At 36.8% G+C, this 24963-nt stretch overlaps 1 protein-coding gene across 2 annotated transcripts in view; it reads left to right on the top strand.

Annotated features, from left to right (window-relative positions):
- The window catches only part of Fas3 (fasciclin 3), a 263488-nt gene that overhangs the window by 17691 nt on the left and 220834 nt on the right, over positions 1–24963 (top strand). For both annotated transcript variants that reach the window (XM_089085990.1, XM_089086032.1), the window contains exons 3-4: positions 11115–11208; positions 22774–23076. In XM_089085990.1, coding sequence (XP_088942116.1) covers positions 11115–11208; positions 22774–23076 — 397 coding nt within the window. The remainder of the gene's footprint in view (positions 1–11114; positions 11209–22773; positions 23077–24963) is intronic.

The following is a 24963-nucleotide window of genomic DNA, read 5'->3' as shown; positions in this document are numbered from 1 at the left end:
TTCAAAACACGTGGTTAGATCAGGAGACCCTTTATTTACTGGCAAGTCAATCCAAAATTGCGTTTTCCGCTCATCGGAAATGTGTGTGGATAGCCTCAAAATTCCCTGCTTCTTTGCTTTTGAAATCCCGCTAGGACCTTTCACGTTCTCTGGCAAACCTTTCATGCGCTTCGATTTCTGTTTAAGAAAATCAAAACGTTGTAAAGTGTCGTCGAAATCGTACTTGTAGCATAGATCTTTCTGCCCCTTTTGAAAAGTAACCTGCACAATTCTGTTCAGCAGGATAGAATCCTTTTCAGGGCCCTGTTTAGGTGCCGTCTCATTTTTCCAAATAAAAAATCTGTTGTGTCCAGAACCTTTACACGAGTGTTGCTCATATAATTTTGCATCAGGGTTACTAGATCCTTCAAATCCTCGACAACAGCCTGATTTCTTATCGTCTTTTCGACGCAGCCATCGATAGCATCCGCCGTCATTTGTGTATGACCCTTAGTAAGGTACTTCAAACTAATGGTGTTGGGTCTCCAACTCTGATTCACGATGCAAACAAGTGCACTAAACAGAATGCAATTTTTTGGGGGGCTGAGCAATTGTCACACCAAAAAACAAATTCTTTCACTTCTCGCAACTCGCTAATCAGACTGTATATGGCTGAGACCACACCAACAGCAGTTCTGCCATATATGGCTTCATGCCATACTATCCAATACGTGGTCTCCGGCACACTTCCTGACTTTACAGGAGCAAAAGTCTCATTAAAGACTACTAAACGGCTAGTGAAGTGTGACTCCTTGATTTTTTGCATAATGGGCAGCAAAAGTACTTTTTGCGTAAGAATGCTGTACACCGCTTTTTCCATTCCGTGAGGTTGTTGCATATCTTTTTCTAGCTCCTTTCGTGCTTTCTGCGCCATTTGCTTATGATTTTCCATTACCTCCTTGTCTGATTCAGTTAGCTGCTCATTTTTCTCTTTGTTTTTCATGGTCTCACAAAGTTCACAGGTATCACTCTTAGGCATTTTCAAAGATACATTCATGCTGTGCATCACAGCGGCATAAGGAGCGTAAGATCATTTTTCATTTGGATAGTTTTTCTGAAAATCATCAAGCATCAACTCAACAGTGAGTTCTCTTGGTAAATATCTCACATTTGGACTATTTTTTCGATGATAATGTGGCTGGCGTTGCCTGAAAGACTCGATATGCATCATTATAAGTTCTTTATTTAATGTCTCTTTGATGTTGTTTTGTCTACCAGGTCTCTCCTTGACTGGAAAAGTCACAGACTCCTTGCCAATCTTCTTGCAGATTCTCTCAATCCGCTTCGTACTAGAAAATCCTAGTGTCCACATAAAAGTATTTCGGCAGACCCTGACACGTAACGGTTTCGCACTGCCGTCATCACCGGATTTCAAAGGTAAGAAATACCTATAACTGAGCTTTTTCTTGAAAGGCAAACGGCCATCTGCTTTCACCCATCTCCGGAACATATTCATTGCCTCTATCAGTGGTTTTTCGTAGGTTAGGCGCTCGACGTGGTCCAGAGCCCAGCATTTGCTGTGGATCTCTTTCCGTATATCCATTGATAACAGAGAACATTTCCTTTTACAGTCAGCTGAGCATTCCTTATCTATAAAAAGACTTTTCATTTTGGATTTTTTAATACTTGCTTTTTTTCTTGGCTCGTTTCGCTTTCTCTTTTGCACTTTTAAGTACAGAATTCTTCTTGAAGTCTGGTAGAGTAGCTTTGTCTTGATCTTTACTGTTGCCTTGTTCCAGCTGATATTAATTTTCTTTGACCGCATTAGTGTTTCGGTTGGTTTTGTGCTCTCCTTCTTTAGGTCTCTCTCTTTTTCTATCGCCTTTATAAATTCCGCTACTCTCACTTGAACTTTCCTCAACTGGCAAATACTCATCTGAACCAAAGCTAGAAGCTTCGTCGGTATTTGAATAAGCCGTCAGATTTTTCATTTTGGCAGCGACAGGTGGCAATCCCTTTGGTTCCTCATCTTTGGGGTGGTCTGAACTTTGAGTTCTGGCAGTGCCATCACTACATACAATTTCCAATACGTCCAGTTCCTCGTCTTTTCAGGTGTTTGAGCATCGCGTCTCAGGATTTTCGTCACTACACAAGCTCTGAACCAAATCCAAATCAAGTATATTTCCATAAGGCAAAAACTCAAGTTCACTTGCATTTAGAGACAGATTTTTCTCTATTTTTGCATCACCATTATTGTTCAATTCCGTGGCCAACACTTGACGATCAAGCCAGTGACGGACAAAGCAGGTGTTGTCAAATGGATCCATTACACTGTCATAAATTCCCCAGCTCTGGGTTGAAAGCTGATTTCGCTGTTGACTATCGTTGCTTGGTTGTGAATAAGCTGGGCTGAAACTATTTAACCTCTGGAATGACAAATAACAAAGCTTCTGGAATGCATTGTGGTCTCAATCACATTACAACAACTGTTTCTTCTTTTCTTCAAATCACGATGATTATGCTGAAATTCGGCTGATTCTTGAGCTAAAAAGGAGACATATGGCAAAGATTAAAGTTCAAAAGAACAGGGTCGAAAGGGGACACGTGCTATACACGTATCTCCTTTTTGGCCCAGCTGCGATCCGCGTCCAAAAGTGGCATATGTCTCTTTTTTATCTTCGCAACGGTAGGAGATAGGAGAATTCTGACTTCACCATTCGATTCCTCGTGCTGGGTTTACCCATGACATACACATAACTCATTTTCGACCAAAATGGCATATGTCGCCCTTTTAATTATCACCGCCGAGATAATTGAGCAAATCAATTTTCAAAGCATCAGACCCATAATATTCATCTTGCGCAAAAATGTCATGGCAAAGCGGATCTTGCGATTCTTTTGACGGATAATCCCGCTCTCCCCTTTATATGGGTATACATATATATTTATGATAAACTTATAGATAAAAACACCTGCCAAACTCAGACCCGTATGCAAGAGGGGACTTCTGGACTTGGTCCTCAGAAACCTTAAAATTTTAACGATTTCACCAATGTTTTTCCCGTTTAATTATCGTTATTTTGTCTTCTTTAATTGATCGCTCCCCCAGGAGTAAATTCCTATGCACGTAACTTTCGTAATAGGTGCGAATGACAGTTGTGTAAAATTCAATCACGCAGAATTTGACCCAGCAAACCCCAAACCGGCAAAACTCAGCTTAAGGAAAAATCCAGTTGATGATTGTCATCTTTACCATTTTCTGTGTCATTATCTTAAATGTAGTTGTCATTGTCTTAAATGTTGTTGTCATTGTATTGTCACGTCTTGGCATCATTATAATCAACATAATCATTATCCCCCCCCCCAATTACTTCTACCAAGCTTGAATCCCCCATAGTCCCATCGTCCTTCTGACATTTTTTTTCTGGATTGAACACAGTATGTAGGCTACGGTACACATGAATTGATTTAGGGAAATGGGCTAGGCTAATTCAAAAACAGACAACTGTGTGAGTAATTGTTAGAATTAAGGGAAACATTACAAAATTTTTTAGAGGAATCAGAACTTTGAAGTCGCCCTCCCAGCTTGGAGTACAAGATTTGAAATTTACTTTAGTCGTATTTGTGGGGTTGAAGTTTCCGTGCGCATAGTTTTACATGGGATGAATTTTGTAATGGGGGAGGGTCAATTTTAGCTGGGTTGAAGTCTTGCTAGATTGAGTTGTGCCAGGTTGCATTTTGCTTGCATTTGAGTTTACGTGTCTTAAATTTTGCGTGTGTTAAGGTCAAGGCTGGCCCTCCCCCCCCCCCCCCCCAATGTTTGCATGACTCGTAAAAACGTAACAAAGATGGATATGTTTTTTTTGTTTTTTGTGTAACTCCCCCCCCTCTCCCCGACAACGAATCCTTGAGTAAAACACCCCGACAAAAAAAAATCCTGGGTACGGCCCTGGTTAAGGTACATGTTCCCTCTGAAACAAGGAATTTTCCAACAAGTGTGAAGTTATAACTTACACCAAAAGAACAATATACTTTTAATATTGGATTTATTAGTATCCAGGGCCGTATCCAGTATTTTTTTTTCAGGGGGGGGGGCACAAAAAGCTTTAAAAACGCATCAAAATGTGCTTAAATGCATTTTCATTACGTTTTTACTATTTGAACAAACATTTCGGGGGAGGGATTCAAATCCCCCTAGGGAGATTTATACTTTTTGATAAATTTCGTTTGAATAGCAAAGACTAAGTAGGTAAAAGCCTCCCCCCTGAACTCCCAAATTTTTCAGATTTTTTCGACATTACGCTGTATCTTTCCTGTTCCTCCGAAAAGATTTTTGTTGTGTCTGATGAAGACTTAGATTCAAGGAAAGAACTTGTTAGTTAATGGGGGAGTAGAAACATATCTCTTCTTCTTCTTCCTTTTCCTTGAATTAGTATGGAGACACTTTCGCAAAATCTCATCACCAGAATCGAGTTCCAAGCCCAGCAGTGTGTTGCTGCAGCTGAGTTCGAACTCTGAGTTCCGTATTTCCAAGCTGAGATCAAACCCACTGCGCCACTACAGGATAGAGACACTTAAGAATTACGCTTAGGTTAGATATCTGAAAACCGTTTAATGGCAACAAGACAAATGGCGCTTCACAACATGCATTGGACTTTTATAATTTGGGTCATACATTTGCACATTAGGGGGGGGGGCTAGGTTAGATTAGTGGCGCTGTCCAAATACTTTACTCTCCCCCCTAATATGCAAATAAATAGCCCAAATTATACTATAATATAAACTAAGGGTTATATTAAGGTTATATTTCATTAGGATTAACCTAACTTCACTTTTTGGTTGTGTTTCGTTTAATTAACAAGTACCAATAAATCTTTTATCCAATATTTTCCATTGTTGACTAGGAATATGGGAAATTCAGCATTAATATTTTGTAACACAGTTTCCTAAAATTGAATTCTCAATTTGATGAAAGAAAGATGTACACAGCCAGATGATTATATTCTGAGGAAACAAGGTAAAAGTTTAGTTGCCAAGAAAGCAGATTCACTTGGATTCAACATTGTTTGAATGAATACCTTAAGCTATTTCCTTGTTTTAAAACGTGTAAGGTTCATTTTGTTCATTGAAAAGGATTCAATGCTCTTTCTCGTATGGTATGGTATAAAGCGTGCCTACGCGTGCCTACGCCTGGGGGCGCGGACAGAGCATAAATTCTTCTTTTAATTGGTAAGAGGCGTCTACATATGTGAACTAAGTGCAGAGGAGGAGATTTCCCAGAGATTTGTCTAAAACAGAAAAATGAACAAAATGTCAATGATTTTGTATTATCACCCCTCCTCCTAAGGGTCGGACCTGCGTATGTATACGTCCCCTTGGGTGTAATTATTATAATTATTATTACGTAATTATTATGTTGCTATATAATTTTTCTCCATCCCAAAAACCCAAGCTGCCGGCTGGGGAAGGAAACATTCCTCAAAAGAGAGGGAAGAATCACCGGCTACTTGCCAGCCATCAGCGGTTAGTGTTACTTTATCCTCAGAACCGGTACTAGTAACAGAACTTCTTTCTCCTACCTCAGCTTGTTCCTTAAACAATATTTGATACTTAATATACCCCCGAAGATTAACACCTCCCTGGGCATGATTTTGGCAGCCATTACTGGCTTCCAATTTGACAGGACGGTGAAGATGGCTGTCCCCGCTATCTTTGTCGTAATTTAATTTAAAAAAGTTTTTTCTCAAAACAAGTTTTTCGAAAAGTAAAGAGCCTCATTAAGCAAAAATGAGCATAAATAAAGTCAAGAAATTTTCCAAGGGTAAAACTACCATAAATCATTTTAAATAAATAAATGGAACTCAAAACGAACAGAAATTACAATAAATAGCCGATTCAAACTCAAAACAAGTAAAAATTAACATGAGTAGGGCTGATAACCATGAGTAGGGCTGATAACCCCATGCTTAATCAAGACCGGAAAATAATTTGCATTTTACTGAAAAAAGACAAATGACCCTGGATTGTCAGTTTAATTTACATATACTGATATTTACTCCCTAAATTTTCAATATTTTTTATTTATTAAAGTAAAAGAGTGAAAACATTTAAAATGTATTTTGTTTTCAGTAAAGTACAAATAGTGGTTGTCGCCACTATCTTTTTGTCGTATTTATGGAATGATCGGTTTCTAGGGCCTCTTCCAAGGAAGATCCAATGCTCCTATCCACTGAACTTTTGGCTTTTTACACCTTTCATTCTTTCTTAAATTAAATTGTATAAGCAATTTTTAGGGTAGCTTTCTTCTTGGTTTAGATTCTTCTTATCTTTTGAGATAATTATGTGTTATATCTTTACTTTATTGCTCCAGACATTGTGTACGGCTATTATTTGCTTTCTTCACATTTTTAATCTTCTCGTTTCCTTGAAGGGGGGGTGGTGGAAAATTTCAGGCCCACCAAGAGCCACAGAGGCAGTAGGAACGGAAAGACATATCATCATAGATCTTGCCATCATGGAAAATTAAAGACATTAAACGATGGCGGATTCTGTTCTAAGAAATTTCTCTGCCTTCTAATTTTTAATGGAACACATTATGATAGTTAATTTTAGTAAGATCGCTAATTTTAATTCGGGTACTTCTGTACTATAGCGGCCACGCTGTTGTTCTTGATCTGTTGTAAAACCGGTTTCTCTGTGCGCAATCAGATGTTATCAGCTTAGCCTGAGCGAGAGAAACTACTACGCAGTTATATTTTGATTAAATATTTAATATATAGAGGTAATTAGGCTAGGCATTTAAGATAATGTGTTATTGGGGGCCTGCTCTCCATATTTCTCTGTTGTAGTGTCCATTATTGTGTTACTAAAATAATATATTTTCATCTTGTTTTGGTAAATTTCATTATGATTTGCCTAACTTCACTTCTTGAGTGTAGTCGATATAATGCACAAGTACCTTCAGTCGGTACGTCACTTTTAGCGTCTTTAATAGGTAATGATGTCTAGAACAAAGAGTATAAAAAACTTATAAGAGGGGAAACTGGCGCTAATGCCGAAAAGAAACATGCCCTCTGTCATCTACTATTTGTCCATTTATTTCTTTTTTTAGACTACATTGAGCTTGTATACTTGTCTTTCGGGTACTGTTTAATTTTGAGGAGGGAAAGCAGAATTAGACCACCAGTAGACCAACTAACCTATTTAACCTCTCAAGATTTGGCACTTTCGCATTATCCGGGCCTCTCTAAAAAGTCAAGTTTGGTTAATGCTAATTAAATAAAATTAAATAGGATGAATATATAATAGTTTAGAAACAAATTTGGGCTATATATTTGTACATAAGGGGGGTGGGGTGGGGTAAAGCATTGCATATATTAAATACATAACCTAACCTAGGGACCTTTCCCCCCCCCTAAAATTCAAAAAACCACAGTTTAATATCTTATGCGCAATGCAAACCAGGCTATTACTGCCTAGTCTACAGCGGATATCATGTCAAATACGGGTTTTAACATTGACTTCTCTTCAGTGATTAACCCGAGAGGTCCGGGTAATGGGAAAGTACCAAAGATTTTTTCAAGCTAACCGAAGCTTTGATTTAAATTATTCTTGAAAAAAAAATTAGTTTCCAATTAGAAACATAAATAAATGTTTATCATCTTTCGAACTGAAATCTAATTAAAACCGTTAAATTTTGTTATAATATTCTGTTGATCAGGTTTCTTTGTTTTACTAAATCAAAATTTAGCTTTGTCGTACCTCCTAATTGTCAGGTACGATTATATGCTATGATTACTCACACATTTTGGCTCTCTTTGGACAAAAATTGGTGTTTTGTGGCTCAAAACGACAGAAAACAGCGCTTTCCTGTGACGTTATCTCTTTTGTAACTACATAAGGGTATTAGATATTCTGATATCCCTTCAATGTACTCTTTCTCAATATTCTATGACCATTGTTTCAAAATGATCACCTCAGGGAAGAAAAAAGATACACTGGTGTTACCCATCCTGATTTAGCTTGTTATACACGCTGGGCTGTGTAAGTCTCTGGTTTTGGGTTTTTAAGAATGGCGATTTCAATTATGTGCTTTATTCTTCTATAGTCTACTATAGGGCATAGTTTGCTCTTTACTAGGTTTCTGATACTTTGCTAGCTAAGTTCTTATACAATGGGTTCATTTTCATGCTTCGTAATGGCGATTTCAGTTTTTGAAAAATTACTTTGCTGTTATTTTCTTTTTCAATTTTTTTATTATTATTTTTTTGAAATAATGAATGAAGAGATATTTTTGCTTTAGCAATGTTATTGCAGAAGTAATATTTTCGGTTCTTGTGTAAAAAATGGGGGTACTCCTTCGTTTATACCTACTCTTTTATATATGTCAAACTGTAGACGCGACGAAAAACGCGTTCTTACGGGATGATTCAAGACACCGCTGTAGTGAAATACGATGTATAGCGTGGTTTTATTTGCATATAAAATATTTAAAGTGTTGTTTTTTTTTTGGGGGGGGGGGGAGGTACCCAGGTTAGGTTACGTGTTTAATATATGCTATGCTTTGCCCCCACCCCCCTAATGTGCAAATGTAAAGCCCAAATTTGTTTATTAACTATTATATAGTCATCCTATTTTATTTTATTTCATTATCATTAACCAAACTAGCAGTATATAAAAGAGTAGGTATAACGAAGGAGTACCAAAATGGGTGCTTGTGCATTATATGGTACCCACCGCTATAGACTGTACAAGGAAACCAGACAGGAAACCAGAAAAAAACGGGTATTTGATAGATAAATGGAATGCAAAGCGTGATTTGCTATTGCGTTTACAATATTTAAACTGTTGTTTTTTGGGGGTTTAGGGGGGGGAGGTACCTAGCTTAGGCTACGTACTTAATATATGCTATGCTTTACCCCCCCCCCGTATTCTCTGAAAAAGAACTGAAAAGTATTCTCTGAAAAGAACTGCTACTTAAAAATACTATTGTTTCTATTAGTATAATTTTTTTTTGAATTTCAAATAAAACTGGGAGTTCCACTGTACATAAAGAACTATAACTATTTAGCGTAATCACACATCAGTAGGCCTACTACCCATGCAAACAAGTGATTTTCCTTTTTGTTCAGGACAGGAAACTGTAAGGGGTACTTGTATGATATAGCCCCTACCGCTCAAGTTGCTCATTCATTGACTCATTATAGAACCGTTTTTTCGTTAGTTTCTTTTAGCATAGCTTGATACAAGACAAAGAGAAGTGACAGAATAGATTGAAAATATATTATTTGGGTTATATATTTGAACATAAGGGGGAGGGGTAAAGAATTTGGACAGTGTGATGTTAGACAACAATTCTTACTGCATTATATGCGGAATATTTGTACCTAACACATTAGGCATGTAGATCCACTATTCTTTAACTCCCTCCCCCTAATGTGCAAATATATAGCCCAAATTTGTTTCTAAAGTATTATATTTTTATTATGCCTAGGTATATTTCTCTAGGATTGAGCGTCAGAGAAACATATGAGAAGAATATAGTCAGGGGGTATATCATACAAGTACCCTGTAAGGTTTCTGTTTGGCTTTCTGGGCAATTGCATTTTATTTATGTAGTTTTCGTTTGGATCCGAAGCCATTTTCAAGGGTTTCTTGCTATTTTTCTTCTTATTACTTCTTCTTATAAATTTGTTTTCAAAAAATATTTTATTATTAAGACTAATCGAATTAATAGTTGTCATGACTGAATCGGCAACAAATGACATTTTTTTTCACTAGACTTTTTTTTACGGGTATTTTTTTTTTTTTAGTTACGATGGGCCGGTGTTTGCTCTTTACTAGGTTGCAGGTATTGCTGCAAACCTGATTAATAATTTATGAAAATCGTAATAAGAACTATTATCCTATTTTAGCATCGAATAATCACACATGTAAACCACTGCCTTTGTTTTTGCCTCAAGGCCGAAGTTCTGCTTCATGCGAACTTTTAACGACTAGTTAAAAGTGACGATTCGGGATCTCAATTTGCGCAATCGCTGCTTCGGAAAAAGTTTAAAGCATTTGATTATACGAAATCTAAACATAAATCAAATTTAATGCTTTAAGTGCGAACTTCCACAACCATGTATATATCTTAATAAATTATAAAATAAATTTATAAATTATTTTGTATACTACATATATATAATAATAATAAATTGTTAGGAATTCAATTGGTAATAAAAAAGAGATCACTATGCAGTTTGTGGTAGTAGCGGGTATCAAATTCAAAAAAATGAAACGTGGATGAAAAACCAGCAAAATATAAGATAAAAACGTATGGGACTGAATGAAGGCAAGACCGTATCCAGGGGGAGGGGGTCCGGGGTTTTGACCCCCCCCCTAAATATTTGTCTGACTCGTAAAACCGTAACAAAATGAATATAAAAAAAATTAGCGCATTTTTTAAAGTTTTTTAACCCCAACCTCCAAAAAATTCCTTGTTATGTTCTTGAATGAAGGTTTAGCATTCCTTTATAGGTGTAGTTGCCTTCGGGAATAAATAGATTGTTAATGTTTGAGGATAATGTTTTTAGGGGTTAAAACCGTGACTCCAAACGTGGCCCCACCGGTGGGACATGGCATAATTTTGGTGGGTCTTTTTTTGGCTGAATATTCTGAAGAGCGTTAACTTTGAAAAGAACACGTTTTTCATGTGAATGACGTCATATTCATTTGCATTTAAAGAGCAAAAAAGTTACATGATAATATTGCAGTGACGTCACTCGTGGCATAAAAGATGTTTTATGCAGACAGTATTTTTCCTTAGCATAAAATATGCCTAGAGGACGAATTGAAAAAAAAATCCTATTTCTTTTCTGAGTCGCTGATCGTGGTAATGGACGCTTTTTATGAGTTTAAATTTCAGTGTATTTGTTGGTAGGCCAAGGGCGGATTTTTTTTCGGGGGAGTTTTAATAATTTTTGACTCAGTTTTCGACTAATTTTACTGATTTTTACCTAGGTTTTACTAATTTTCGACTTATTTTCGACTCGGTCAAAAATTTCGGGGGGGGGGGGGTTCAAACCGGGTAACCCCCCCCCCCTGGATACGGCCTTGTGGTAGGCTATATTATTTATTTGTTGTTTTTTCAGTTTGTCGCAGAAGATCGTGACCAAGGAAAATGGCTTTGCACGGTATACGAAGGTAGTGAGCCGTTATCAAGGGATACAAATATCACTTTATATGGTGAGATTATTATTTTACTGGCTTCAAAAATATGTTTCCTTTTTTATTTGAAAATTTTATTTGAGAAATGTTCCTTTCGTTTGAGAAAAACGAAACCGTTTGTTAAAGGTGGAGAAGAAAGCCGCTGGATTCATTTTGTCATCAAACATGGACGCAGGAGGGTTAAGGGAATCCCTCTCCTAGGCTTGCAACGGGCTATTTCCAATCATTACAAAATTGGAGAAAAAACTTGGAATACCCACCCTATAAAAAAAATGTAAGCAAGGGTTTCGACCATCATTTTTTTTATTGGTATGTGTAATATTTTAAGAATGAGCTTCAGAGAGAAAGGTCAATCTACGGTGTCAAAGCTTGCTCGTCAAAGCTTGCGCAAGGACCCCCCCTCGCTATCTGAAATCGAAACCTCTAGAGTAGGGTGCTCTGATATGCTGAATTTGACGGTATTATTTTTGTTAATATCAATTCACTTTTCCTCCACAATCCTCTTCTCCAAGGCCGTATCCAGGGGGGAGGGAAGGTTACCTCCCCCCTAAATTTTGTCCGACATGAAAAAACGTAACAGGAATGTATATAAAACAAATTTTGATGCGTTTTTGAAGTTTTTTCGTAAAACTTCCTCATATTAAAAAAAATTAACCGCACCCAATTTGACGGTATTATTTTTGTTAATATCAATTCACTTTTGATTTAACCGGCCTTTGATTTGACACTGGCCCTATAAAAGAAATGTAAGCAAATGTTTCGTCAGCATTTTTTTTTATTGATATGTGTAATATTTTAAGAATGAGCTTCAGAGAGAATGGTCAAACCACGGCGTCAAAGTTTGCCCATTTTATAATGCAGGGACTCCCCTCCACACCATAGACATACATAGGCTGTATATATTCGCTTTGAATGACACCATAGGAAGTATTGTGGCTTTGAAAAACAAAACAAATATCGTAATCTTCGCATCATCTCCCGAGATTCGGACCTGTGGGTAGCATGCTTATGCACATCGGTACACAAAAGTTCAGCATTTCGGAGGAGGGCGGGCTAGACAATTTTTTTATCTAGTATGGAAAATGTTCTTAGGATCAATTTCAGGGGGTTTCCCCCTGTCTCCCTTGTGCGGGCAAGAATATATTTTAGCTGAATACTGCTTATTTTAATGCTTGTACAGCTGTCTTCATGTTTTTTGCATGAATGGACACATGGGAAAAGGAAATGAAAAAAATGGAATGGGAAAAGAAAGAAAAATTTGTCTCCTGCAATTCGTCCAAAGAACCTCTCCTTCAAAATGATATTTTTTTTTTTTTGCTGGGACCTGTCTAGACATTCCTATACCAATCTTTATGCCCTAAGATTGGTCCGAAAGACCATCTATTTGAATTAGGCACCAAGTATTTTTTTTGTGCTTTACCTCAACCTGCTCCTACTCTCCCTGGAAAATCATCAGATTAAGGGACGGGTCTATGTGTATCCACAGCTATATATTTATTTTTAGCTGTAAGTGCCCAGTGTGCCCAGTGGCTATTAATTGTTTATTCGAAAACTCAAACTGGAAGTCACTTTGAAGAGGGTTTTTTCATTTTCGTTTCTAAAGAATTCCTCAAAATCCAGTTGCCTTAACTGTTTTGCTAAATGCAAAATAAAGTCGATTGCGGTCAGTGGCGTCAAAAGGCTAGGGGGCAAGTGTCCCCAATCGATTTTTTGTCCCCTTAGATGTTGTAATAATATCTTTTTGGGGGGTATATTCATTGAAAAATGCCTTTTACTGGTATTTTCTTTGAAAAATTGAAGAAATGCAAATTCCCTCCTTAGATATTGAAAAATAATTCCTCCTCTTAGTTTCTTTAAATTAACAACACAAGTTGGGGTGAGTTTTTTTTTTTACCAAATATCGCACGCAGGGAGCAACTAGGGTGGATAGTAACCGAAACTCCAGAAAAGAAATTTTAGTTGCAATAAGTGTATTAAAAATTGTTTTTATCCTTATTTAATTTTACTTATCAAAACTAGGACCCTGAAAAAAATTTGCCTGATTTTCGAAAAAAGGGGAGGTGACCTTAATAAAAATCACACATCAGATTCATCATATTCGACAACATATTGTGAGGTTTCAAGCTCCTATCTGCAAAAATGTTGGATTTTGCAATTTTTTTCAGAAAAAAGATTTTTCTTAATAAAAGGAAAGGGTCTCCTCTCCTAATTGCAATCAATTATCTGTTCATCCAAATTCCACGACTACCAAGCTATTACACGTTAAGTACTCGAGAGGCACTTTTTACAACTGAGATAGTAGTAAATTTTAAGTCTTATGTTTTCCCCTTTGGAAAATATTTTTGTCTTCCGCTTTCAAAAGTTCCCTGTTCCCCTTGAGCTACAACGTAAACAAGTTTTTATCTAGCCTTAATTTGTATGGATCCTGTTGTGTTTTGCTTTTTTATAGCGCGCAGTATCCGCTCGATCCAGTATAATCAAAACATGTTTCTGTAAGTCGGGAATGTGTTTTGATTTGGGATAGCACACTATTGTGTATTGCGGTCATTGTATTGGCACAATTTGTAGGATCCGGTGGAAATGTATATTTTGTCTTATCACACAGCACCGGATCCGAGGGGGTGCCCACTTTCCGTCTCCTGGTGTACATCTTAGAACGTCACGTGCGCCGCAAAGTTCCGCCACTCTTGGCACGCACAACCTAGTGTACGTGATCTCTGAAAGTGTGCGCCCCCATTGGTTAGAAAGATCCCGGCTCAGTGATTTTTGGCTACTAAATTCTCGGTGCGTACAAACAGCTCCTCCCATTTAATCTGCCATCAGCGGTCCAGTGTATATTACCCTGGAACGCGTGTTTTCGCAGAAACTTTCTCAAAATACCTTCGAAACCAACTCGAGACTTCGAAACCTACTTGTAATTTCTAAAGACATCTAATAATAACATTGCACTACTAATTACCGATTTTGATATATGTAGTGGAATAAATTAATTTAAAATTAGATTCTATAAAATTTAGTGTTACAAATGCGAAGCCAAGTTTCGTTTTCAAGAGAAATCTGACTTGTTTACTCGTGAAAAAAAAATCTTACGTCGCTTATGTTTATACTTTTTTCAATGTTCTCTGGAGCATTTGCATCTCGTTCTGGCTTTATATGAAGGTTGAGATAGGGAATGATCCTACTGCATTATATTTATATACAGTGAATCTGATCATTAGGATTAGCTAAATGTTTCGGTAGCAGTAAATTCTCTTTGTAGATAAGCTTTAAGCTTACGGTTTATTTATGCGCTCTTCATATAACTAAATAATTGGTAATGTCTGCAACTCTCAGTTAATCCCAAATTTGAAAACAACCACTGGGTGTTACACGACGGGTAGTAAGTTTCTCCAAAAAGGCAACACCCTAGCCTGAAGCAACATTATGTTTCCAATAATTAGGTGACAGTATACGTTTTTTATGCCTGAAGCCTGAAGCCAAGCGTGTATTTCTCAATATTGAGATAGCATACAGTCAGTTTCATTAAAAGATAACAAATTATATGCTTAGTTTAATAAGCATATTCTGTCTCGTCCCATAGCCGGGAGATACTTTTGGAACTTTCAACAACAGTTTTTTAGATCTGGGCATGAAGACTTAGAACTTTGTGTTTGGGTTTAGGGGAATAGTCATTTTTTATAATCATCACAGGCAGGAATGAGTAGAACCTCTTAGTCATGTTCATTATCTGAGCATGAGAATCTAGAAACGGTCCCTGTAACCTTGTGGGGCCATCAAAATAAATAGAATTCCCAAGGAACCCCTATCCAATTTACACCATATCTCTTAAAATGTTTTTTTGTTCACCTATATCCAGTTTATTTATTATTTTATTCCTTCTATATTGTTTATACATGTTTTTATTTGATGTAAGGAAATACCAGACTTCAAGTCTCAGTTGCGAATATAATTTCTAAGTATCAATATCTTTGAAAACATCATGTTATTTTGTTTGATGAATTTATTTTGATCAGTAACGAATCAAATCCGTGCAGCTAAGAGATAAACGAATTTGGGAAAAGCTTGGATTTGAATAGAGATATCGAATAATACCACCTTAATCAATTGTGCAGTAATCAATGAAAAATGGCGACGGTGGGGGAATTGGGTTGAATTTGAAAAAGTGCAACAAAACAGATAAAGTAAATGAAAAATTCTTGTGAATTTTATCGTGGGGTAGTGGGAGGAATCTTATGATTTTGGAGTGGGGTATAGGTTCATAATCCCCCCTCCTGTGTAAACGTTTGCATTTTTCCTCATCCTTCACCGATGATATTTTCCTCTGCAGACTGCATTTGTTAATCACTATAGAATATATTCTGAGTCGACATTTTGTTTTACTACTACTCTATATCTGCATACAAATAAGGTTCAGGGGAAATACCCTATTGAGACCCGTCAAAAGACTCGTTCAAAGCGGCCCAAAACTCCACGTTGTTTGTATGCTGACCTCCTCCCAATAGAAAATCCTACATCCCCGACTCTCCTGCACAAGATTTACATCCTTGAGGTAAGGCTGTATCATTGGGGTAGGGGGTTTGACCCCCCCCCCCCCCCGAATTTTTTTTCCGACTCGTAAAAATGTAACAAAAATGAAGGTACTTATATATTTACAAAAAACACTCAAGAATTTGGATCGCAAAGATCAGATAGGCCAATAACCGGTTAGTTTGCAATGCATAGCAATAGCATATAGTGTCTCACCATGGATGTTCAAGTTAAGATTTGGGAGTTGCCAAGGACCAAAGAACAGGCAATTATATTTATCTAGGATAAGGGGTTGTTGTCCAAAACGAAACACTGCATCAATGAACGCACAGTGAATTTGTACTCTTACGAAAACTTAACCTGCAACTACTTGATTTTAATCAAAAATCATCGGACTGGGTCGAGGCCTTATTTCAACGCGATTTCTAAGGACGTTTCTGCGTTCTTGGCACATAATTCTAAGTTGTAGTTTTCATAATTTTGCTAGTAAAGTATTATATTTTCATCATATTTTGCTTTATTTCGTTAGCATTAACCAAACTTTACTTCTCGAGTGTTTCTCGTATAATAAATAAGTACCAAAATGAATATAAACAAATTTTTGATGTTTTAAAAGTTTTTTTTTGCAACACGCCACCCCCCCCCCACCTACCCGAAAAAATCCTGGACACCTTGAGGAATTGAACACCTCTGATTGTATGGTTTCCGCTTCGTCAATTTTTGAATTATTTTTCCTTACAAATAAAAAAAAAAAAAGAAACTGGGCTGCTTTGCGCAATTTCCTGTTTAGGAAAATTATTGGTCCAGAATTGATTATTAGGTTGATGCGTGGATTATTGAATTCTATCACGTAGTCTATGTTTCATTGATGACTTTCAAAGTTTCTGATTAATCTGTATGTTGATTGTCAGATATCATAAGGGTTTAAATCTTCTGCACGTGGCGTAATGGTATAGGGTAAAATAGTTTTCACCCCCTGACCACTGTGTTTTTCGGATTAAAACTGTGAGAGGGAGAGACAGAAAAAAAAAAAAAAATCCTATCACTAATGGATAGGATATAGCAAAATATGTGTTTTGCTACGGGCAATAATTGGAAATGGGGTGGGGCAGGCAGTTACTCCTGTTTTTTTTGTATCCGAATAAATTAAAAAAAGCTCTTTTTTGCCATTTTCGTTCAAAGACTCTTTTTATATTCTGTGGAAAAATGAAAGGAAATACCTCTTTGCCTACTTATCGTGAATTTACTCGACCGCGTTTTGTGTATTTCAACGCTATATTGCCAGAAAAAAGGTCAATTTAATTGATTGAAAGTCCTATGTACGGGCCTCCGAACCATTTAAAACAAAGTTACATATCACCAAGTTTTAACTAGGGTAGGTTGATCTAGTATCCTCTAAAGGCAGCTCATTACTACCACTAGTGAGTGTCAGCTCTAATCCCCCAAAATACTGCCTATTGAGCAAGTTGCAGTCCATCTTGGAAATTGAAACCACTCCCATTTTTCTCAGTAATGGACAATGCAACAATTCAGATTCTAACTTATTTAACCTGCTGTTTTACAATAAGATAATATTCATTACCAACAGTCTTTTTCACACTTCCGTAGAAAAACAAAGTAGTTCACACACTTGTATCTACCGCTAACATGTGGCATAATTTTGTCAAAATCCTGGGGGGGGGATAAAGTTAGATCCAATTTAAATCAAGTTAAAATGACAGTGAAAACTGAAATATGAGTCATGTATGTAGAATTGAAAGTAAATATCAAACAGTTCGTGGTAACGAACTGTAAGTAAGGAGCGACCCGGCTCAATGGTAACCGACACTCTAGAAAACGGGTTTTTGATACCAATAGATATATCAAAAGAATCAGATTTCAATGGTTATTTCAAATATATAACTTTCATCAAGTTTAGTGCTACCCATCAAAAGTTACGCACCTGAGAAAATTTGGCTGATTTTAAAAAAAAGGGGGAAAGACCCCCTAAAAGAAAGAAAGATCACGAAGAAAGATCACGGATGCGTGTTTATTTGTTTGTTTGTTTGTTTGTTTGTTTGTTTTTTCCCAGGGGTGATCGTATCGACCCAGTGGTCCTAGAATATCGTGGGAGGGCTCATTGGAACGGAAATTAAAAGTTCTAGTGCCTTTTTTAAGTGACCAAAAAAATGGAGGGCAACTAGGCCCCCTCCCACGCTCATTTTTTTCCCAAAGTCACCCGATCGAAATTTTGAGATAGCCATTTTGTTCAGCATGGTCGAAAATATGATAAATATGTCTTTTAGGATGACTTAATCCTCCGAAGTTCCCAGAGGGAGGGCTAAAAGTTATAAACTTTACCCAATGTTAACATATAGTATTGGTTATTGGGAAGTATACAGAAGTTTTTAGGAGGTTTTTTTTCTGGTAGTGGGAGGGAAGGGTGGGTCGGTGGTTATGTTGGAGGATCTGTTCATGAAGGAAGTTTTCATGGGGGAAGGGAAATTGCCAAGAAGGGGGCGCCGGACTTGCCAGCATTATTTATTGGTTATTGGGAAGTATACAACCATTTTCAGGAAGGATTTTTTCTGGAGGGGGGGGGGGCTAGACGAGGGGATTAATCTGGAGAATAGTTCCGTGGAGGATGTTTCTTTGGGGTAAGGGACATTTCTATGAAGGGGGCGCCGGATTTCCAAGCATTATTTAAAAAACGATCAGAAATTAAATAAAAAAAAACAAGTTTTTTCAACTGAAATGTAAGAAGGAATATTAGAACTTAAAACGAACAGAAATTATAACGTATGTGAGGGGGCTCTCCCCCAAGTCAATACCTCGCTCTTTACGCTACAGTTTTCTTTTTGTGCTTTCAAAAGAACTATCTATTCTACTTAAACGGCCTTTGTGATTCAGGGTTTTGTGAATCAAAATTTTTTTTTAACTTTTAACGTAAATAACGTAGTATTGAATAAGGGGAATCCCCATCGTATACGTAATAAAATATAAGTAATAAAAAAAAACAAAAAAAACAAGCGATACGGCTCAATATTAATCGAAACTCTTAGAAACGGAATTTTGGTTTCAATAAATGTATCAAAAGAATGTGTTTATAATGCTGATTCTAAATATATAAATTTTATTAAGTTTAGTATTACTCATCAAAGGCTACGAGCCTGAGAAAATTTACTCGATTTTTTAAAGAGGGGGAAACATCCCCTGCATTAACTAAAAAACGATCAGAAATTAAATAAAAAAAACAAGTTTTTTAAACTGAAAGTAAGGAGCGACATTAAAACTTTAGGGTATTTTAGGTGAAAATAGTTTTTTTTTTGAATTTTCATTTAATAAAAATTAAAAAAAACGAACCCATTTGCCCCCTCGCCATAGATGCTGAAAGTGTATTGCCCCCTCCCTGCATTTCAGTAAACTGACGCCACTGAATTGGTCTATGTTGCAGTCACTATTAATATTGACGCCGTTTACGAAAAACTTGGGGGGGGGGAGGATTTAATCGGCCTTTTAATGAAGACGCAAAGTGAAGGTATTTTCCAAATTGAGGAGGGGCATTTGTTTTTTTTTTCTAAGGAAAGGAATAATGTATTTTTTTTTAATCTTAGGGGGGATCTAAGTCTTCCTACCCACTTGGCGCACACGAAAATAAAGTTCTTGGCTAGTCAAATCAACATATACTTTTGCTTCCTTGCAGAAAATAAGCCTAAATCCTCTGTTATAACGAGGCATGTCTTAACTTTTGCTGGCCGTAATTAACTTTCAAGCATTGCGATTCAAAAGATTTCTTTTGCCTGGCCGGGTTCATCCGCCATATTTCTGCTCAATAAAAAAAAGAAGAAAAAACGAAATGAAAATTTGAAAATATGAAAATTTTATTAGAATCTATAGGCTATTTGTTTTTCTTAAGCTGCCATTTGTGCTGCTCAAGGGTGGCTGCTTTAGCCTTTGCAGGAGTGACTGAAATTTGTTAATTCCAGATACCATTAGGCGCGAAAACCGAAGCAATTTGTCTCAAGTATTCGAAGCTCTTCCCCTTAGTAGAGACATTTACTAGCTCTTTATGTTATGTCATTAGCTTGTTGAATCATATGCAATGTCACTTGAACCATTAGCAGCACAAACTGTCTCAGTTTTGTCCCTCGCACGGTGTGTGCCACCTGATGGACAAAATTTCCGAAAGTAAGCAACCTTTTTGAAGAAAATATCCTAGGGAGAAGTGAGTAAATTTGCCTGAGTCCTATTTTATTATTTTAAAATCCTGGGAGTTTGTTTGCTCTAAAGTACTAGGGACGTTTTGTTCCTTGGACCCATTTTAGGTTTATTCATACTTGAAACCCGCCATTTTCAAAAATTTTTCTTTTGGTTTATTTTAAAGTTATGTGGTTTTTTAGACAGTACAACAATTTCGTCAGGATTGCCATTTTTGACCATGAAAACAAAAATAAACAAAGGTAATCTGTTAAATTGGAAAACTTTTTCGGTCCGAAAAATTCAGACATCTAGGCTACTATTCATTAATTCCCAGGGACAACTACACCATCAAGGGAAAGCTACAACTTCTTAAGCTGTTTGGTTTCATATGTTTTTAGCTGAATTTTTGCTGATCCACTAAAATTGTTTTCTTTTTTAGATTTGGCACTCGCTACTGCCAAAAACTGCATTGTTGCATACAAAGGACTTTTTCGTAAAAATTGAATTCCCGATCTTTCATATTTTTTTTAATGATGTTTCATTTTGCTAGTTTGTGCTTATTCAAACAACCATTTCACTTCATTTTCACTATTCTTGGAACATTAATTATCCTATTTTTGTGTCATCATATGTGGAAAATATCTAGTCTAAATATTTGATGTGTAATCCTAGTTTAACTTATACCTACAGCGCTAACGCTTCGTCTGTACTACCTAACTAACGTTTTGCGCAAATCCAGAATTCCTTCGAATTCGAGACAAGGACCAAATTTGAATAGTGAAAATATAGTGTAAGTGGATTATTACTTTTGGCCTACATTTTGTCTTACATGACTCTGATTTCGGGCGAAATTGTATTTTTTTTTTATTGCATTCTATTGCGTTGTAATTGACTATATTTAAGACAGTCAAATAAAAAATTAAGATTTATAGTAACACACTTTTGTGTATTGCCGAGATCAGAAATGTATTTGAAAAATCAAAAATCAATATTTAAGCGAATTCTTACTTTTCACCTCTATTTTCTCTTTTAAGACGGTGACTCTGGCGAATTTAGCTCTATTGAGTATATTAAATAAAAAAAACAAGTTTTTTTAACTGAAAGTAAGGAGCGACATTAAAACTTAAAACGAACAGAAATTATTCCGTATATGAAAGGGGCTGTCCCCTCCTCAGCGCCTCGCTCTTTACGCTATAGTTTTTTATTGTTTAAAAAAATAAAGTTGTGAGACAGAGTCAAACTCGGGTGCCCCCTTCATAGCCATGTCCCTTCCCCCATGAAAACATCCTTCATGAAAAGATCCTCCCATATAACCCCCGACCCACCCCCACCCCCCACTACCAGAAAAAATTCCCCCTGAAAACGTCTGTATACTTCCCAATAACCAATACTAGGCTATACGTTAACATTGGGTAAAGTTCATAACTTTCAGCTCTCCCCCTGGGGGCTTCGAGGGATTAAGTCATCCTAAAAGACATAGTTATAATATTTTCGACCATGCTGAACAAAATGGCTATCTCAAAATTTTGATCGGGTGGCTTTGGGAAAAACATGAGCGTGGGAGGGGGCCTAGTTGCCCTCCATTTTTTTGGTCACTTAAAAGGGCACTAGAACTTTTAATTTCCGTTCCAGTGAGCCATCTCCCAATATTCTAGGACCACTTGGTCGATACTATCACCCCTAGGAAAAAAAAACAAAAAAAAAAAAAGAAATAAACGCGCATCCGTGATCTTTCTTCTTGCGAAAAATGGAGAATTCCACATTTTTGCAGATAGGAGCTTGAAACCTCTACATTAGGGTTCTCTGATTTGCTGAATCTAATGGTGTGATTTTCATTAAGGTTCTATAACTTTTAGGGGGTCTTTCCCCCTTTTTTCTAAAATCAGCCAAACTTTCTCAGGTGCGTAACTTTTGACGGATAAAACTAAACTTGATGAAACTTATATATTTGAAATCAGAATTAAAATTTGATTCTTTTGATGCATCTATTGGTATCAAAATTCCGTTTTTAGTTTCGGTTACCATTGAGCCGGGTCGCTCCTTACTTACAGTTCGTTACCACGAACTGTTTGATAATTGTATTTGATTGCATCGCAATTCACAGTATACATGACAATCAAATAGAAAATTTTTGTTTAAAGGTAATTTCTTTGGTACTTGTTTAGAATCCAGTAAATACGCGATAAGTCAAGTTTGGTTAATGCTAATGAAATAAAACAAAATAGGATGAAAATATAATAGTTTAGAAACAAATTTGGGCAATATATTTGCAGATTAGGGTGGGGATAATATAAGCATAGCATATGTTAAATACGTAATCTAACTTAATCTATGTACCTTTTTTTGCTCCTAAAACCCTAAAAAACTAAGGTTTAAACATAGTTCCCGGAGTGAGCAATAGCTCACAAGTAGCAAAAACCAGTTTTTTCATTTGGATTTCACTAGATTCTAGTTGCGGTTCTTCGCGTGTTTACTGACTTCTAGATAAGTACCACGTTTTTTTGGTGGTGCCGAGAACAGAAGTATATACAAATTATCAAGACAGAATGTAATCAAAATGCAGGATCTAAGTGAGTTGCTACATTTTGCCTTTGCATATATTTTATATTGAATAAATATTAAATTTTTATTTGTCTCGTGGAATATAAAACTGAGAACAACTATCAGTTTGAATTCAGTTTCATAGGAACAATCTTTTTGCGGTGAGAACAGAAGTATATTTGAATAATCAAAACAAAATTTAATATGATGGTATCTCCTTTCACGCATCACATCTAAGCCAAATCCACACACTCATCACAGCATCTTCTTTTTAACGAAGCTTTTATTTTATTTTTGCTTTAAATGTTTATTATAAGCTTGCTTTTTATCTTTTAGAACTGCCAACAGTGAGCTTAGTTCCTGTTGGAAATATAATCGAAGTCGTCGCTGACGAAGAGACGATCCTGACATGTCGCGCTGATCGAGGACGGCCGGAACCGAAAATACGATGGCTTATTGGCGACATGCCTGTTGAAAGCACTGAAACGAATGTGATCGATAGAACAACCAATGGACATGTATCGCTAGAATCCCGACTTATATATCGATTTAAATCGGAGGATCACAAAAAGCCAATACGATGTACCGCAGGGATTGAATCTGGGAACACTTATGCTGTGGCTACACTCAACGTCCTTTGTGAGCTTTTCAATTATTTGTGTATTATTAATATAACAGTCCTTCATTTAGGCCCGTCTATGCACTAAAACAATTAGCGTATATACAGTAACCTACAGAGGAGCTATTCAAATAAGTAAATGGGCAAAATACGCTAAAGCACATAAAAGGCGGAAGTATAAAATAGTGAGGTACTTGTATGATAAGCGCCCTACCGCTCAAGTTGTTCATTCATTGACGCATTATAGATACCGTTTTTTTTTCGTTAGTTTCTTTCAGCTTAGCGTGAGACAAGACAAAGAGAAGTGACAGAATATATAGAAAATGTATAATTTGGGCTTTATATTTTCACATTAGGGGGGGGGATAAAGTATTTGGACAGTGGGAAGTTAGAAAACAATTCTTACTCCATAATATGCACAATAATTGTACCCAACACATTAGGCATACAGACCCACTATACTTTACCCCTCCCCCTCTAAAACATATTAGAAGAATATTAGGTAGGGCGTATATCATACAAGTACTATCAATGAAAAGATAGAAATGAGGGAAAGAAAATAAATAAGAAAAAGTGAATAGAAATTAAAATTTGGCGATATAAAGTTTTAAGCCATTTTCATTGGAAGTTTTGTGGACAAAACAGAAAGTTTATCACCAATAAAATTGTGCGAAAACTATTTTTAACCACAATATTGGAAAATAGGTTTTCCAATAGGCTGATTCATTTTTGTCCCGTCTGTAAGACGCGCAATGACAACGAGAGTTGAGACTTTCATACCCTACCTGCGTCCAAATATGGTGTGACCAGACAAGGGGTGTTTGCCACTCTTCGGGTTATCCAGACGATCCACCGGTCGGGAGTTTCACCTGGCTCAAAATAGGCATAACCCAATTACGAGATGGGTTGAATTTGAATGAACCTTCCGGGTTAATGATTATACTTGAGTAACCCCTTAGCATTAATGAAAACCAGGTGTTGGGTTTGTTCTTTCCAAGCATCTGGACTTAAAACCTTATATTCCCAAGTTGGTGGGATCAGGCTTTTTGGGGGTTTCGGAAACCCAAGGTAAAATCCTCCAGACCATATCCCCTTGAAATGTTAGCTACCCCCAACTGTACATACGTAGCTTAAGGGTACCGATCGAAAAGTGTGGATAGGGATAGGTGTATGCTATTTAGGCCTTTTGTAGGGGGTCAGTGCTTCAAAAAAAGAAAAATTGTTTATCCATAAAAATAAAATTTTCTTATGTCATAAAATGTCATGCTTTTTTGTTTTTCATACTGTAAGTCTGCTGTCCCTTGCCCTCCTCTTCTAGTACCCTAGGGGGTTGGATCCATAATCGTACACACAGGTCCCATTTTTAGGCGAAGGGAATTGTCAAGGCAGAAAAGGTGCATTTACAAGTTACCATGTTTCATTTCTTTCACCAAGGGGATCCCTTGGATCAACCTTGGAGAGATTACTTCTACTATTATCACCCTGTGTGTTAGTTAGCTTGCACACGCATATAATATGGTCAGGGGGATCATAATTATTACTGGGGGGGGGGGTAGGCACCGATAAAAGTTTAGCTTCCTATGGATATATTTCACGCCACCAACCCTGCAATTAGCGCGGCTTTTAACCTTTGGGTGGAGGTGCAAGTACCCGTAAAACCACCCCCTGGATCCGCCCCCGACTATGGGTATGCAAGTTCTAGATCCTTGATAATGTTGCATTCCAAATAAGAATAAATCCTGTTGGTTAAAGAGAAAAGCCAGTGTGATTTATTTCTTTTTTGCCCGACCAATCTTTATGGTGTCATTTCACGCGTGTCCCAATTTTTCTTCTGTCACACCTGTTACTTAGTGAACTTAATGTCAGTAAAAACTAAGAAGCTTAAAAAAAGGAAAAAAAGTCCAATC

This window comes from Artemia sp. Qi Xiang Cuo, chromosome 1, assembly GCF_049724085.1.
Source record: "Artemia sp. Qi Xiang Cuo chromosome 1, ASM4972408v1, whole genome shotgun sequence".
NCBI lineage: Eukaryota > Metazoa > Arthropoda > Branchiopoda > Anostraca > Artemiidae > Artemia > Artemia sp. Qi Xiang Cuo.
This window is presented reverse-complemented; position numbering and strand designations above follow the sequence as displayed.